Raw genomic sequence first — 16,760 nt, 5'->3', positions numbered from 1 at the left:
CGTTCAGCCTGGGTTCGTGTATTTCTCTGTCGACGACTCGCTGTCGGTGCTTCCCTTCATAACGGAGGTCCAGTTGGTCACGGAACCACAACCTCCGCAAGAAGCAAAGCCTTCAACTTTGAGTCTTTGTTGAAAATTTTGGGTTGACGCACGATACGGGTTGGTTGTGATTACTCTCCTACTTTGACTAGCATGTTCGTTTATTTTTCTTCAAAACAAACAACATGAATGTGCTGATGATCTTTGAGCTTTATATAAAAGTACTAAATGGGTGGTTAATTATTGGCTCTCCTTTTTTTTACTTTCAACTTTATAAAGTTATAATTTTTTCGGCTAGAGGCTTGTAACTCAGTTTATTGGGCATTCTTTCTTTGCAACTAGGGTTATGAGTTTGAATCCATCATCCCCCAATATCGTTTCTGTATAATAAAAAAAAATGTTGGCTTTCTCTTATGTAGTTTGGGAGAGAATACACTCGCGTAATTATCAATTTTCGTAATTTTAAACATGTAGCTTATTCATCCTTTCATTTTAAGCACGATTACATGATTTTGTCTATTCTTCGACATAATTAGCATGTGAATGACAAGTGTATAATCATAACATATGCTAGTTTCGTCAGAAAATTTAGTTGAAATTGGGTCGAGGTTGAAACAATGAGTCATCTGTAGGCCAAAAATAGCAAAAATTGAAACCACGGAGACTGAAATGAAATTGCACCTAAACTAAAGGGACCAAAATCATAACTTGGCCGTTCTACTTTTGCATGCTTGGCTGTGAAAAAAGTTATGAAATGATGACTCCCGGCAAGGTAGTTTTTTTATTTTTTATTTTTTTATATTTTTTTATAAATTTTTTATATATTTTTAATTTTTTAACATCCACATGGACCAAGCATGCAAAAGTAGATTTAACAGCATGCCGGCAAACCCCTTAGAAAAACTTTAACAGCTTCAATCGCAATAATTACGAATATACGGAAGACATACTCTTTTTTCCATGGTCTGATATACTGCTGCAAACTAGGAACTCTTAAGACAAGTTCCTTCCACGCATTTGAGATTCAGTCTTCTCAACATCTTCTGGGGCGTCAACACCGTGAGCCTCATGGTCAACCTTAATCACCTGCAAACGTAGAACCATGTGAATCCCAATACGATTTGGAGATCAAATACTTATAAGCTTTATGTTACTTGTAAGACAAGAAAGTCAGCATGATCATTAGTGTAAATAAAAGCACGAGATCAGGAGAGAAAGACAAGAGAATACACCTTAGCTTCTCTCATCTCTCTATCCCTCATGTTTTGCCCAATCTTGTTTGGATCTCTTTGGCTTCAAAAACACAAAATTTTGTTTCGGATTAATTAATATACAAACATGTTATCCTTTGTTCTTCGAACTTGTTAGGAAACATCTTAATACCAATAGCAATTCCCAGCATCTGAAATTTTGAGTGGAAACGACCGATTAATAGCCCGTTTGGTAAGTGCTTTTAAACGACTGAAAGCGCTTTCACATAAAATTGTTTTTGGAATCAAAGCCCTAGTAAAAATGCAAGTTAGTTATAGAAAAGCACTTGAAGTGGCTCAAGTGAGAAGCACATAACAAGTACTTTTAAAACTCAGAAATATTTTCTCCAAAAGCACTTTTAGTCATTTAAAAGCACATGCCAAACGAGCCATAAGCTCGCATAGTGGATGTGTTATGTGTTGTAAAAATATTTTTAAAACTGTCATTATGTTTTGTAAAGAAAACAAAACCCTAGTTGAAAGGAAATGTTTGTAAAGAAAACATATGAATGAGAGTGAAATATCAAATATCCGTCTGTAAACCCGACCCTTTATGGTGTGGCCTAAAACATGCATTAATTTCAAGAATCGATGCCTTCTGTAAAATAAAAAAACTGAGACTAGTTTTGAAGTCGGTGGCAAAATCTCAATCTAACTAAAACAAGTCCCATTTACCAAATTTCACACATATATAATATCCTTTTACACAGAGTGGAAGAACACTTGAGCATAATAGACTAATAGAGAAATATTCTAAGGATGACCATATATACTCTAACACAAAACATTTGGTAACAAAAGTGCGAGCAGCAACCATAAAAGAAAAACAGACTCTTTTTCTTTTGCTTGTCAACCGATCCAACTACAAAATGGCCAGAGCTTGAAATCAATGGAAACGAGTAATGCATCTCCGAGTATCATCACTAGGCGGCCTAAAACAAGTAATCATAAACCTCATCTGGAGACATGTTGACCAACTGTTTTGAGGAGATCTCTCCCAGAAGAACTTGCCTACGGAAGTTTTTGTTCACAGGATTATGGAGGCAACAAAACACAGTTGAATACTTTACAGTCGATTCCTCGACTGTTCATTGAAACCCCAGTTTTCAAACAGCACGGACTCCAGTTGAGCAGCAACTTTAGAAGGGTCACATGCATTGACAGAATCCATATATCGTGCATCAGTTTCCTTAGATACCTTGGACAAAAAGAACGAAATGAAACCCCTTACAAAAGCCCGTTCCTTTTCTTCATCTGTTGTGACAGTATTTCAGAACCAGTGTTAGCTGAAATTCTTCAAATCTTAATTTGATAACATAATGATTTTGTTTTCAGAAGGATTCAAACAACAGAGAAATAAGTTGCACAGCATATTAAACTTTGAGATGGCAACGAAATGAAACTCCTTGATCTTGAAGGATTTGATTCAAGGATGCTGGACACTTGATCTTGAATCGGGCTTGTGATTTCTTCAAGGGCCGTTGGTGGCTTGATCTTGAAGGATTTGATTTAAGGGTGGTGGACACTTGATCTTGAATCAGGCTTGTGATTTCTTCAAGGGCCGTTGGTGGCTTGATCTTGAAGGAAATGGGACCACGAGCGGTTTCACGTGGCAAGTGATCTTCGACTTAGTTGAGGATGAATCAGCACGTGCAGTTGTGATTTATTCAAGGGCCGTTGGTGGCTTGATCTTTATGGATTTGATTCAAGGGTGGTGAATCGACATGTGCAGTTCACAACGCCTTAGCGAGTCAACTCAAGAATTTGAGGGTCAAAACAAGTATGCCAAATCTAGAGTACTTGCAACCCTGATGATATGAGATACTTTTGCTTTTGAAGTAGTAGCAGATGAATCGACAAGTGTTTTGTTGAGCTTGTCTTCACAATGTATCATTTTCACTTGCCTTATCTGTTCTCTAGGCAGATGTGGTATCTTTTGCTGCCTTGTCTATTTCCCCGGCAGAGCGATGCTAGGTAACCAATCAGGGAAGGGTTCGAGGCAGTTGGTTCCTGACTAAGTTTGACTTCAAGTTCCGACTGATTGCTCTCTTTTTCCTTGTCATGCAGGTAAAAACAATGCCAAAGAAAAGAACAGGGGAAAAGCATGATATGAGATACTTTTGCTTTCAACCCTGATGATATGAGGTACTTTTGCTTTGGTGTGACTTGTTTGCAGAGGCATTCTCGGGGAGGAAGAAAACTGAGTATTTCGAGAGGCTTTGTTGGAAGTGCACTCTCGGAGATGAGGAAGAGTTAGGCATTTTTTGTGGGTCTGCCTTGCCATAGACGACGGAGGTCGACCTATATGGGGATTTCCCAATACCGAGTAGTGGTACTATTCCGTTACTCTTGTCAGCAACTGTTGGGTAATTAACACAGTAAGATTCACGCGTTTTCAACTTTGTCAGAAATCTTTGACAAAGTCGTCTGTGATTTCCGCAAAGTTAAGATTACGTGTGAAAGGTGCCGACAAGTTGTAATCTAGAAAATTCGGCTTTTGAAATTTTGAGAACGATGCCTATTTGATCTCTAGACAAGTGGCATTGTTGCCTCTTCGATTTCTGAATGGCCCTGTTGCCTCTTTGATTTTTGAACTTTTTTTTTGTGGTGTGCCGTACGCAGTTTATGCTCTTGTGGGCCAGGAGCATCATGTCGTGTTACAGTTTCAACTCGTGCATGCAATGAGCATTTGGTCCCGTGTGCAGTTTCAGCTCGTGCATGCAATGAGCTTTGGTGCCATTTGCAATTTTAACTCATGTAGGCAATGAGCAGTTGGTTTTGCCTTTTAGGCTCGTGCGAACGAGGAGATTTGGTGTCGCCTTTTAGGCTCGTGCGGACGAGGTACTTTGGTGTCGCCTTTTATGCTCGTGCGAATGAGGAGCTTTGGTGTCGCCTTTTAGGCTTGTGCGAACGAGGAGCTTTGGTGTCGCCTTTTATGCTCATGCGGATCAAGAGCATTTGGTTGTTGCCTTTTATATTCGTGCGAACGAGGAGAATTTGGTGTTGCCTTTTATGCTCGTGAGGACCAGGAGCGTTTGGTTGTCGCATTTTATACTCGTGTGAACAAGGAGCATTTGGTGTCGCCTTTTATGCTCGTGTGGACCAGGAGCTTTGGTGTCGCCTTTTATGCTCGTGCGGACCAGAAGTGTTTGGTGCTGTTTGCAGTTTCAACTCGTTCAGGCATTGAGCAATTGATGTCGCCTTTTTATGCTCGTGCGGACCATGAGCGTTGGTTGTCGCCTATTAGGCTAGTGCGAACGAGGAGCTTTGGTGTCGCCTTTTATACTCGTGCAGACCAGGAGCATTGGTTGTATTTGTTAAGCGATCTTGGAGAAGCGGTCCTCGCCATCTTCATAGCAAGAAGTCTGACCGAGTGATTGAAGAAGTATTCGGGGAAGAAATCGCGCATCATTATGGGGATGGACGATCTTTGTGTTGAAATTTCATCATCCTCAACACTTTTATGTAGCTTTGGAGGTTAATGAGGGCTGTTTTGCCCCATTTCCAATTGGTGCACTTGTGGATAAGACGTATGCTTCTCGTATAGTTTCTTCGGAATGGCATGAGTTCATCCTTCAACTTCACTTGACTTGGAGCATGCCCCAAACAGTCGAGGTGAAGACTTTGAGTCGAAAGAGCTAGAAGTGACGTCTTCCTCAAGGATTTCATCTTTTTGTCTTCTTGGATCGTGATGGGGATGACATCTTGGACCTCATCTTCAGTGCCGTCTTCTTGGGCTTGTTGGCGTGAAGATTGGCCAGTGTGGACGATGGTGCGCCTCCTTACCTTCAGTGGTCCTTTTGTGTCAACCTCTATAGTTGCTTGGCGCTTCATCCTTGAAGGAATCAAGCTTCGAACATCGTCTTTTTCTGCTAGACTGTCGAGTTTTTCTTCCTTTGGTGTTGTCTTCCTCTTTCTAAAAGACTTCTTGGTTTCTTCATGCCTGTCCAAAGCCGACCGTCGTAGAGGAGTGTTAGGCGTGTTGTTTTGTTTCTTAGGTTTTGACAACCTTTCGAAAACATAACTTTGGGGTGTTGGCGTGTTAAGTCTCTTGAATACGGAAGTTCTGTCTCGACCACCGATGCGATCAAGTGCCGAAATTCTAGGTTTTGAATGATTCAGCCTATCAAAGATTGAAGTTTGAGGGGCGGGTTTAGGCTTTTCTTGATCTTGTTCAATGCTCACGCTGATGTGTTGAGAACTCGCATTTTTTGCTTTGCTTGAAATCTTCACGGGTGCATTTGGTGTGAAGCCAATACCAGCTTTTTTGTTGTCAACTCCGTAACCATACTTCTTCAACTTTTTTTGAGTCTCGGTGAGGTCACATTCTTTGTCGTTGACGATGTTAGCAACCTTCTTTCCAAGATTTGAAGAGGAAGCGAAGTCGTACCCAGCCTTTGACATGAGCTTGTAGGTGTTTGGGTCGAAACCTTCTTCGGTCCTCCTGGTTGGAAATGAGCTTGGTTTTGCTTTCACGTCATGCTGCGCCTCTAATTGGTTGATGAGTCTGGCAATTTGCAAGTTTTTCTCCTCCGCGGTCTTTGTGAGCCTTGCAATTGCTTCATTCATTTGAGCCAACTGTTCTTCAATGGAGGTAGAGCAGATGGTTGCGAGAACAGCTTGTCCTTCCTTTGATGCCATTGATTTTAGAGGTGTGCTTTGGATTTCTTGAACAGAGAAAGAGATTAGAGGTAGAGATTGTCCCACTGGGTGTGCCAAATTTGTGAACACGGAAATTCCTGCGATCTCCGTAAGATGTTAGTTTGTTGACGTGTTGTTGATCCAAGGGTTGTCGAGGCTTGATCTTGGATGAACAGTTGGAAGTTTCTTCAAGGGCCTTCGGGGCTCGATCTTGAAGAACAGTTGATGAACGGATCTTCAAAGGCTTTTGGGCTTGATCTTGAAGAACGGATGAACGAGTTTTCAAGGGTTTTTGGGCTTGATCTTGAAGAACGGGGATGAACAGATCTTCAAGGGCTTTTGGGCTTGATCTTGAAGAATAGATGTGTGGATTTGTTGATGTTGTTGATCCAAAGGGCCATTGGGGCTTGATCTTAGGATGAACGGATGAAAGCTTCTTCAAGGGCTGTCGAGGTTTAATCTTGAATGAGCGACTTCAAGGGCCGTTGGGGCTTGATCTTAAATGAGCAGTTGGAGCTTCTTTAAGGGCCATTGGGGCTTGGTCTAGAATGAGCGGTTAGGGGCTTCTTCAAGGGTCGTGGGGGTTGATCTTGAATGAGCGGTTGCCTCAAGGATTTGGAGAAGAACGAAGAGAGCTTTCTTGATCTTTTGGGATTCTTGGGAATTTGGGAGCTTGAGAGCTTTGGAGTTTCAAAGCTTCAAGGAGCAATTCTTTGGTTTTTGTATTTGTGAATTGGTGTTTTGATACCTTGATGGAGAAGCCTATTTATAGGCTTTGAGAATGAATCACCACCACAATTTTTTTTTGAAAAGTAAGTGGATGATGTAGGTGAAATGAGTGGAGGTTGTAGGTGAAGTAAGTGGATGATGTAGGTAAAGTGAGTGGAGGTTGTAGGTGAAGTAAGTGAATGATGTCGGTGAAATGAGTGGATGTTGTAATTTTAATGCATTGGTCAACATTTATTTTACCAAAATTTCAATGTCTACAATGTGTGTCTAGTTATTCATCTCAATCAGCGAGCCATTTTCTTGTTACACAATTTTATTGATCAGTCTTGTTTCTCAAGATTTTGAACTCTTTTTGTGTTTCTGTCTTTTCAAGATGGTGGCTGTCTTTCGACTTTGCAATAGTGGAGGCCATCATACTCGCTTGTTATTCAGTTCCATATTCAATCTATGCGGCAAGCTACATGTAATGCAACATACATGCCTTCGTTTTTTATTCCAAATATATCTATTTGGATTTGAAATCATAAGTTCTTATAGATGTAGCTGCCTAGGTTCTCTTTTCACCATACACTTAGCTGTTAGCATGGTTCTTTTTCACTTTTATAGATCTCTTATTCTTTTTTGGTAGTTGGTAAGCTACAATTGTGAGTTAGAACTTGTCATGATGATATTTATCTATGGGAAGGAGTATGATATGTTATGTTTTCGAATTTTGTAGGGTCAGGCATGTGATGGTGACAAGTTCGTTACTGGTCTGTGGTGTGATGACAATGACGTGGATTTCTGATACCATCTTAGAATCTGGATTTGGTAATATACTTGATATAGTGGTTTCACGTTGGCATATAATATCATCATGCTATTATTCCTCATATTATGTCTGTTGCCATGTTTTAGCCTCAGTTTTTTTCCAAAATAAAGATTCAACTTTTCACAGCCACCCGTCAGTGTGGTTACCATTTGTGCATGCTGGATTTAACAAAGGTTTTACATAGATAATTTAAGAGTACATAATGGTGCTACGTGTATCCCGTGCCTTGTAGCAGACGATATATTCCAAATTTAGGAGCTTGGCGTTTTTCCTGTAGATTAGTACAGAATTACAGATATAGTGTTTTCTGTCGTTATTGTATTTTGTACCTTGTTTTTGTTTTTGTTTTTTGAGGTTTTGACTAGCTTGTGCATCATTCTTTCAGCAAGTATTTTGTGCCTTTTTTATATGAGGTTTTGACGGGCTATTGTTAAGTATCTTGGTGGCAGGCAACAGCAGCATCAAGCATGATCGACCATTATTTAGCAATATCAATGTGGGGTTTGCTATCGGGTTACCAGTCCTAATAATAGTAAGTGCAATACCAACGTTACAATATCTATAGGATTCTTATTTGTTTTACCATACACGTAAAGAATATAGCCTGGCTTTACTTTCCTCAACTTTGGTTCACCCGACGGTGTTTATTTGATTAACAAGTTCTTCTTGCATAAACTTGGTGGTATATGCTTTGGTGCTAGACTCCCACAATTAGTTCTGACTATTGATTGAACTTTGAAAATCATATCAGGCAGTTAATGTAATGCCAAGTTTAAGTAAGGCCTTGAGCCGGTATGGTGTATAACTCCCAAATAGGCTGTGCCTTCTCGTCTCCAGGTGATGGTCCTATATAAGACATTAAAGACAGCGAATCTTTAGATGTTCTTTCTGCGCTCTTTTTCTTTCATTACACACTTGTTTAATTACGTTTCTTCTTTTCGTTTGATTTATTTAATTGATTCATCAGAAATAGGTGTGTATATATGGGTTTCGTAGTCATAAACCACTTGTCTCCCACGTCTCCTCCTCTTGCAGATGAACAATCCAAATCCAACAGGAAGCGTGTTATATGCTAAATCAATGGAAACAGACTCTTTTTCTTTCGCTTGTCAACCGATCCAACTACAAAATGGCCAGAGCTTGAAATCAATGGAAACGAGTAATGCATCTCTGAGTATCATCACCAGGCGGCCTAAAACAAGTAATCATAAACCTCATCTCGAGACATGTTGACCAACTGTTTTGAGGAGATCTCTCCCAGAAGAACTTGCCTACGCAAGTCTTTGTTCGCAGGATTCTGGAGGCAAGAAAACACAGATGAATACTTTTCATTCGATTCCGGCGACTGACCTTTGAAACCCCAGTTTTCAAACAGCACGGACTCCAGTTGAGCAGCAACTTTAGAAGGGTCACATGCATTGACAGAATCCATATATCGTGCATCAGTTTCCTTAGATACCTTGGACAAAAGGAACGAAATGAAATTCCTTTCATAAGCCCGTTCCTTTTCAATATCTGTTGTGACAGTATTTCAGAACCAGTGTTAGCAGAAATTCTTCAAATCTTAATTTGATAACATAATGATTTTGTTTTCAGAAGGATTCAAACAACAGAGAAATAAGTTGCACAGCATATTAAACTTTGACATGGCAAATAAAAAGTATATATTAGCATGTAAATTATGAACAAGCTCGCACGATAAACGAAATTCAAATTTAATTATTAATCACCTTGGGGTAAAACTTGGCGTAAAACTCCCCATACTGCAGTACCAGGAGGGTCCAACCGAGGTGAAGGGTCCAGCTGCTGCCGCTGCTTAGTCCCCAGCGGCTCCACAGTTACACGTTTCATCATACCACACTCAATTAAGCTGTTTCGAAGTTTCTCAAACCAAACTTCATAGCAATTCTCGCAAAGGTCGTCCATATGATTGGGGTACTTCGAATGCGGTTCATCCAAAGACATGTGCACCAACTGTGTTGGGGAGATCTCGCCGAGAAGAACCTGTCTGCGGAAATCTTTTCTCGCAGGAGCATGGAGGAAATAAAATAGAGTAGAATACTTTTCAGTCGATTCCAGCGACTGATCATTGAAACCCCAGTTTTCAAACAGCACGGACTCCAGTTGAGCAGCAACTTTAGAAGGGTCACATGAATTGACAGAATCCATATATTGTGCATCAGTTTCCTTAGATACCTTGGACAAAAGGAACGAAATGAAATTCCTTGTAAAAGCCCGTTCCTTTTCTTCATCTGCTGTGACAGTTTCAGAACCACTGTTAGCTGAAATTCTTCAAATCTTGTAGAATATGGACACAAAGAACAAAAAAAAAAAAATTCCTATAATTTAAAAAAACAAAGTACTACTTTTCATTATTATAGTAATACTAATTAAATTAGTGTTGTTGTTGCTGTGGATGGAGTGGAGGTGTTGTGGTACCAAAAACAGAAAACGTATCTAACATTTAAATAAATAAATAAACTTTGAAATCAGGGTGTAGTCAATTACAGTTTTAAAAAAGGATTTTAAAATATTTAGAAATCATGGTGTAGTCAAAGTAGGATTTAAGAGGATTTTAAAGAATACATCCAAATCCAAGGATAGTCAATTAAGATTTTAAAGAATACATCTAAATCCAGAGTTAGTGAGAATGCAAAAGATTTGGTAGGATTTGAATGGAAGAGGGATTTTGATGGATTTGAAGGTGGATGGTATATATACCAAATGCTATCAAGAATCCTACCACCCCCCATCTGATTTCTTTTCACACCCTCAAACAGAAAAGAACCTCCCAACCCCTTCATCTTCATCTATACCTTCCTCTTCGGAACACATCCCATCGTCCTCTTCGACTTCATCGTCTTCATTCTCATCTATCATGGATTTTTTTTTCAAAATTCTACTCGTAAACAACTATTGGGTTCTGGCAAGTTCTCTCTTTTCTCAGAAGGGGGAACAGTCTTCCTCCATTTTTTGGCCTACCTGAGATCCGATGGTTCAATTATCTTTTTTAACATATAGCTGCAATTAGTTGTTTTCTCCCATGTTCTCCTCGCACGAAACCGATTTTCAATGGAAAATCGCCTCAAATCGCCAAAAATCATCTAATTTCCATTACCCCAAATCCACATACACAAGCTCAGTGAGTTCGGCGCTGGGCCGAGCTTTGTTCCCAATAGCTATACTTTCTGGTTTTGGGGTGAACTCTGTGCCGCATGTGCATAACTTGTTGATTCATATGCATTGTTGTTGTGGGGAAGTTTGAAATGAATGAAATGTGGATTCTAATGTTATGCTTGGTGGGTACCGGAAGGGCAGGAAGCCAGAGTGTGCATTGAAGTGTGCATTGAAGTTTAGGAACATGATGGCATGGGATTGAAAGGGAACGAAACTACGATGGTGAATATGCGTGCGGCTTGTGGTCGGTCTGCTAGACGGAATGAAGGAAGGTTAGACAGAAGAGACCCATAACTGAATACACATTGGAACATTGGAGTTGTTTGAGTCACACCCGCATGATTTCATTAAAAATGATCCAGACGGCACTGCGTGTGATTTTCAATTTTTTAAAAATCCTAAGAAATCTATGGAAGAACTTCCATACAAGTCCACAAAAATCATACTGAAAATCCATATAAATCTTCTAAAATCCATATAAAATTTTAAAGTCTATTAAAATCCTTTGAAATCTATCATTAAGAAGGGTGTATTCAATTGAGAATTTGAGAGATTTTAATGGATAAATCCATGGATTTTTATGGAGTTTAATTGATTTGTAGAGATTCCATGTAAAATTTTGATTCAATTCCTTCGAAATCTCTTGGGAGAAGGTGAGATTTATGGATGCTCAAAATACACTACGAAATCTCTCCAATTCCCTCTAATTCCTCAACTTTCTCAAATTCTTTAAAATCAAATTATAATTGAATACACCTGGAATGTTATAAACTTCTTTAAAATTCTAATTGAATGCATCCGGATTTCTAAGGATTTTCATAAACTATCTTAAAATCTTGATTGAATACACATTGAATTTCAGAGAATCATTTAAATTCCTGATTGAATACCCCTAAATTCATTAAAAGAATTAAAATCCCTCAAAATCTTAATTGAATACACCCCTAAAAAAAATCCATTGAGAGAGAGAGAGAGAGAGAGAGAGAGATTGGGGCCGAATCAATCACCTTGGGGTAAAACTCGCAACGCTCCTGGAGTAACTGACCTAGGTTGACGGTCTTCCTCCTCCAGCGGCTTCTGCTGCCTCTTCCTCTTGCCACAAAGCGAGCTCTGCTTCTCCGCATAACACCCAACGGCGCCGATTCCAGGTACTTCAGCCTCCATGTGCATGGCCATCTCTCTCTGAGATTGAGATTGCAGATTGATAGATCGATTTATCACGCTCGATTTTGGGACTCTTAGGTTTTGGGATTTTAATTGATAATCGATTGATGGAGGAAATACGGGTCTCGGGTTCCCTTCTATTTATAGGTTAGTATTGGTCTTTTTTTTCACCATCCACTTCGGGTCTTTTTTTTTTTTCTTCATTTTTGAGGGACATTTCGGGTCCTTTAATGGTTAATATTGGGCTTTGTTTGATATTTAAGTATTGACGGTAAGTTCATATAACTACCCAACTTTTAGAGGTAGTCCTAAATTTATCTCAATTTTTAAAACGTTCTAAATAACTACCTAATTTTTCAAAAATTGAACTTCCGACATGTCACCAGCGTTAAGTGATAACCTTGACAATTATTGAAGCGAGATTTCACTCTCACGTTATTTATAAAGCTCTAAATCTCCAAACGGATCCCTTCTACATTATAGACATCGTCAATTAAAGGTGGTGACATCATCACCTAATGTCGGTGACCTAGAGAGCGTTTATTTTTCAAAATGTTAGGATGTTCTTTGGAATGTCTTAAAAGGTTGTGACTAATTCGGAATCACCTCTAAAGGTTGGGTAGTTATCCGTACTTAACCCTTAAGTATTTTAAGACATTTATGTTTGCACCCGACTTTTGTCTCTAGACATTCTTCAAGTTTTATTCAAAGTAAAATGATACTTGTACCCATATGTAAAATTATTGTAAAGCGCTAATTAGACTCTTTGATAAAATCTTAATTTCTTATAAACCCAAATTGGACACCCACTAGGGTTTTAATACAAAGAAACGTATTCATCATTCTCACACCTTCACTTTCCCCTTTTTCTATCTCTCCAATGTTGATGAAAAAAACACTGTTGAAGTAGAAACTGACATCAACAATGATTTAAATTGCTTGATAATTCGATAAATTTAGGGTTTAAAGTGATGAAATATTAAAATAAAATGTGGGTGTACAAAGTAAAACAATTTGATTAATTAAAAGGGCAACTTTAGAAAGAGAAATTTTATATAGACCCCTTTATTCTCTTTCTATACCTAACTTATCATTTTTTATCTTAAAATTCCAAATATGCTCCATATTTCTTTTTCTACACCCAACAAGAACAAAAAAATAAAAATAAAACTTCAAGAAATAGGCAACTTCGGCCACCCCATCTCTCAAAACCCAATTTCTGCCCATCCCATACACCCCACCCCGATTTTAAAGGTAGTTTTGGGTTTTTATTTTAAAAATTGTTTTTAGGGCCTTAATAGGTGTGCCTGGGGGGCCCACCTTGTATTTTTGTCCCCCGAGCCTCTCATCTCTCTTCTTTCTCAGTCCTCTCATTCTCTCATCACCTTCTCGTGCTCTCTCTGTGTGTTCACTCTCCCCGAAACTCTCTCGATCTCTATCACTGTCTCTCCCTACATCTATCTGCAAACTCCTTCTCCGAGACCACCAAGCCTCAAGAGGCTAAGAACCTCAAACCTTCACTCCTCTCGTCCCCTGTCAACACTACAACGGTGCGTGCGATGGCGAACTCCGCCGAATTCCACCATTTCCAACTAGGTGAGCCTCGAAATCGTTTTACCCTGTCTTAAATTGGATGTTGGTACAAATTTCTGAGTATGTATACCTGTTTTGGTGAATGTTGGACTTGAAATCAGTTCGGGTGTGTTAAACCCAGATTTCGGCCATCTCCGACCCTCTCAACGGTGAATCGTAGGTATAAACCTCTTCCTCTCGTCTTGTACTTCGTTTTCATACATAGATCGCACCTCTAGATTGTTAGTTGTGATGTCGACCAGAGCTAGGAAGCTCTAGCCTCATTTTTCGGCGAGACCAAGCAATCAAGGCCTTCGGGCCTAAACCTTTCGAACCAGGCCCTTTGGGCCGTGCCAAAATTAGGGCTTTAGGCCCGTTTAGTTAAACCCAAAACCCCTCTATTTGGGCTAGGCATTAAGCCTGGGCCCGTGTGTTTAAAACCCAAGGGTTAAGGCCTTAGGGCCAAATAGAACTTAGGCTTCCAGCCCAACCTTAAGCCTCTTTCCCTAAACCCTTTTCCCTTGGGCGGGGTACCAGCCCACTGACCTAAGCTGAGACCACCTAAAAGTCTAAGCCCAATCCAACTAACCCACTAAGCCCAAACCCTAAGGCCCAAACCGGCCTAACTCAAACCCTAAACCCGGTTATCCCGTTGACCCAAACCACATCCGACCGTTGACTTTTCGTTGACTTTTCGGGTTTTTGTCCGGGATCCCTCCTAGGCTAATTTCGACATCCTGGACCCGTTTTTGAAGTCTGTTTTCCCAAATTCAATCGTTTGAATATAGTTTTATTAATTGGACCATTTATGTGCTCAGGGGCAATTATTATGGCGTTTCCGTCTTTGCTAGTTTGCATGGCTCTTCAGCGGCGAAGGATCCGTGAGTGGATCCCTTCTAACAATGCATGTTTTAACAGTAGAAATGCATACATGAAAAGCATGATTTGATGATTACGTTTTATGAAACGTTTTGTGAGATAACATGCTTACTGAGGCTATTTTGAATTATTACTATTTTTCCTATAACCCGTGTTCTTTATAGAATATCTGATGGATGACAATATAATATTTAGAACATGTTTCGAACACCTTTTTATAGTACAGATGATGGATGACTTTATACTATGAAGTTGCTTTTCAAAATATATGTATGTTCAATGGTTTTATACTTACCTAGTGGTCCCTATTCCGCTGCGGGGCGAGGGATAGATTCCGTCACAAGCGAGGTTATGGTGTTGGCATAGGGCCTGAAGAAATAATATCAAGCTATGGGCTGAGGGACACGGAGTTGGCAGAGGGACTGAAGATGATTTTCTTCTGGTGTCAGCACATGGATGGGGAGCTGGCAGGGGGCCTGGAGTGTGATTGGACATTCACTAGTGATTACGATCTATATGAGTTATGATTTGAGACATTGCACGGCATGCTAGGTTTCAGAAAACCTATTTTATTTATCATGCTATATGAGTTTTCATAAAACTTGGGGATTAGTATGTTGATAATTGTTTTATTATATATATATATATGTATATATATATCAACTTGGTACACTCATGTTTGTTTTGCACCCCCTTCAGGACTTAGAATCGAGGCATACAATCCTGGCGTCAAGGCACTTCCACATCGGCATATTCGAGTCCTTTCGGTGTAGGACCCCATTCCTTTATTCATTCAATTTTGTATTACTCTTTTAGTATTCTATATTAGTTGTATGCTCTAAACATGTTCCTCATTTACATTATTTTTAAATTTATAAGTTTTATTAAATTCTTGTTCTCATGCATTCTAAATGGCTTTCGTCACTTTTAGGTGTCGGCCAGCACGTGCCTATCCTGGTGTTCGAGGAATATCGGGATCGGGGCGTGTCATGCTTCCCCCTTGTTTTGTTGCACAAATTTGAAATTACATATAACATACGTGCATCAAGACTAGTCTAACATACGTGCATCACGATTTTTTTTTTCCAAATTTCTACAATTGGACACTTGAATCACAAATTGGAACATACCCAGTATTCTCGCACGTCAAAAATAAAGTTTTTTTTTTCCCACAACTTATAGCCCTCAACATAAAACACAAACCCTAATTTAACTTCTAGATATCAATTCATGTTGCAAACAACCCATATATTCCATAACTAAATGGGTCATTTCGCTTTTGTGCATGATGTGCATGGAGTGTGTGTGGCCAATTTGTCCTATTTTGATCCCCAAATTAACAAAATGGGTTATTTTTGTCAATTTTCCTTAGATTTATGCTACCATTTCCGAGTAGGTAAGCCTCAGAATCGTTTTACCCTGTCTTAAATTGGATGTTGGTATGAATTTCTGAGTATGTATACCTGTTTTGGTGAAGGTTGGACTTGAAATCAGTTCGGGTGTGTTAAACCCAGATTTCGGCGAGTACCCGTGGCTTCCAGGCCACTTTCCGGCCATCTCCAACCCTCTCCACGGTGAATCGTACGTATAAACTTCTTCCTCTCGTCTTGTACTTCGTTTACATACATAAATCGCACCTATATATTGTTAGTTGTGGCATCGACCAGAGCTAGGAAGCTCCAGCCTCCTTCTCTAGTGAAACCAAGCAATCAAGGCCTTCGGGCCTAAACCTTTCGAACCAGGCCCTTTGGGCCGTGCCAAAATTAGGGCTTTAAGCCCGTTGAGTTAAACCCAAAACCCTTCTATCTGGGCTAGGCATTAAGCCTGGGCCCGTGTCTTTAAAACCCAAGGGTTAAGGCCTTAGGCCCAAATAGAACTTGGGTTTCCAGCCCAACCTTAAGCCTATTTCCCTAAACCCATTAACCCAAAACCTTTTTCCCTTGGGCCGGGTACTAGCCCACTGACCTAAGCTGAGCCCACCTAAAAGTCTAAGCCCAATCCAGATAACCCACTATGCCCAAACTGACCTAACTCAAACCCTAAATCCGGTTGACCCTGTTGAGAAAAAATTGTACACAATATGTAAACAAATAATTCACTCAACACAATTTCACCCTCGTTCAATTTTTTCAAAGAGGGTTTTATTAATTCGAGTTCGACCTATTCTAGGCTACGTGCCTATTAATTACAATCCTTCTTTTGGAAAGGAATACCCTTTTATTCTAATTTGAATAAATCATAACTTGAGGATTTGGGTGTTTGTTTGATTTTGTGACTGCACCTAGGTCGGACCCTAGATTGCCTACGTACCCTCTTGAGGGATCAAGTCACTCGTAGTTCATGTATTTGTTGAGGTTTGATGCCTTGTGCAGTTTTAGCTCGTGCAGGCAAGGAGCAATTGGTGCCTTATGCAGTTTTAGTTTATGCGGGCGAGGAGCATTGATGCCTTGTGCAGTTTTAGCTCATGCGGGCGAAGAGCATAATGTGGCTTCATGTCA

General features: G+C 39.8%; 2 protein-coding genes across 3 annotated transcripts in view; one reads left to right on the top strand and one right to left on the bottom strand.

Moving 5' to 3' along the window:
* The window catches only part of LOC126588753 (plant intracellular Ras-group-related LRR protein 6), a 65,081-nt gene that overhangs the window by 11,559 nt on the left and 36,762 nt on the right, over positions 1-16,760 (top strand). The window lies entirely within an intron of this gene.
* Positions 8,507-11,971, bottom strand: LOC126588754 (uncharacterized). 2 transcript variants are annotated; one of them, XM_050253852.1, is made up of 3 exons: positions 11,655-11,971; positions 9,201-9,725; positions 8,507-8,985 (listed from the first exon to the last, which is right to left on the bottom strand). In XM_050253852.1, the coding sequence occupies exons 1-3, from the start codon at positions 11,821-11,823 to the stop codon at positions 8,663-8,665; spliced, it is 1,017 nt and encodes a 338-aa protein (XP_050109809.1). In that variant the 5' UTR covers positions 11,824-11,971; the 3' UTR covers positions 8,507-8,662. The 2 variants fall into 2 exon arrangements, with proteins under 2 accessions (XP_050109809.1, XP_050109810.1); XM_050253853.1 differs by having other exon boundaries at positions 9,201-9,722; positions 11,655-11,964.

Source organism: Malus sylvestris, chromosome 11 (genome assembly GCF_916048215.2).
Source record: "Malus sylvestris chromosome 11, drMalSylv7.2, whole genome shotgun sequence".
Taxonomy (NCBI): Eukaryota; Viridiplantae; Streptophyta; class Magnoliopsida; order Rosales; family Rosaceae; genus Malus; species Malus sylvestris.
This window is presented reverse-complemented; position numbering and strand designations above follow the sequence as displayed.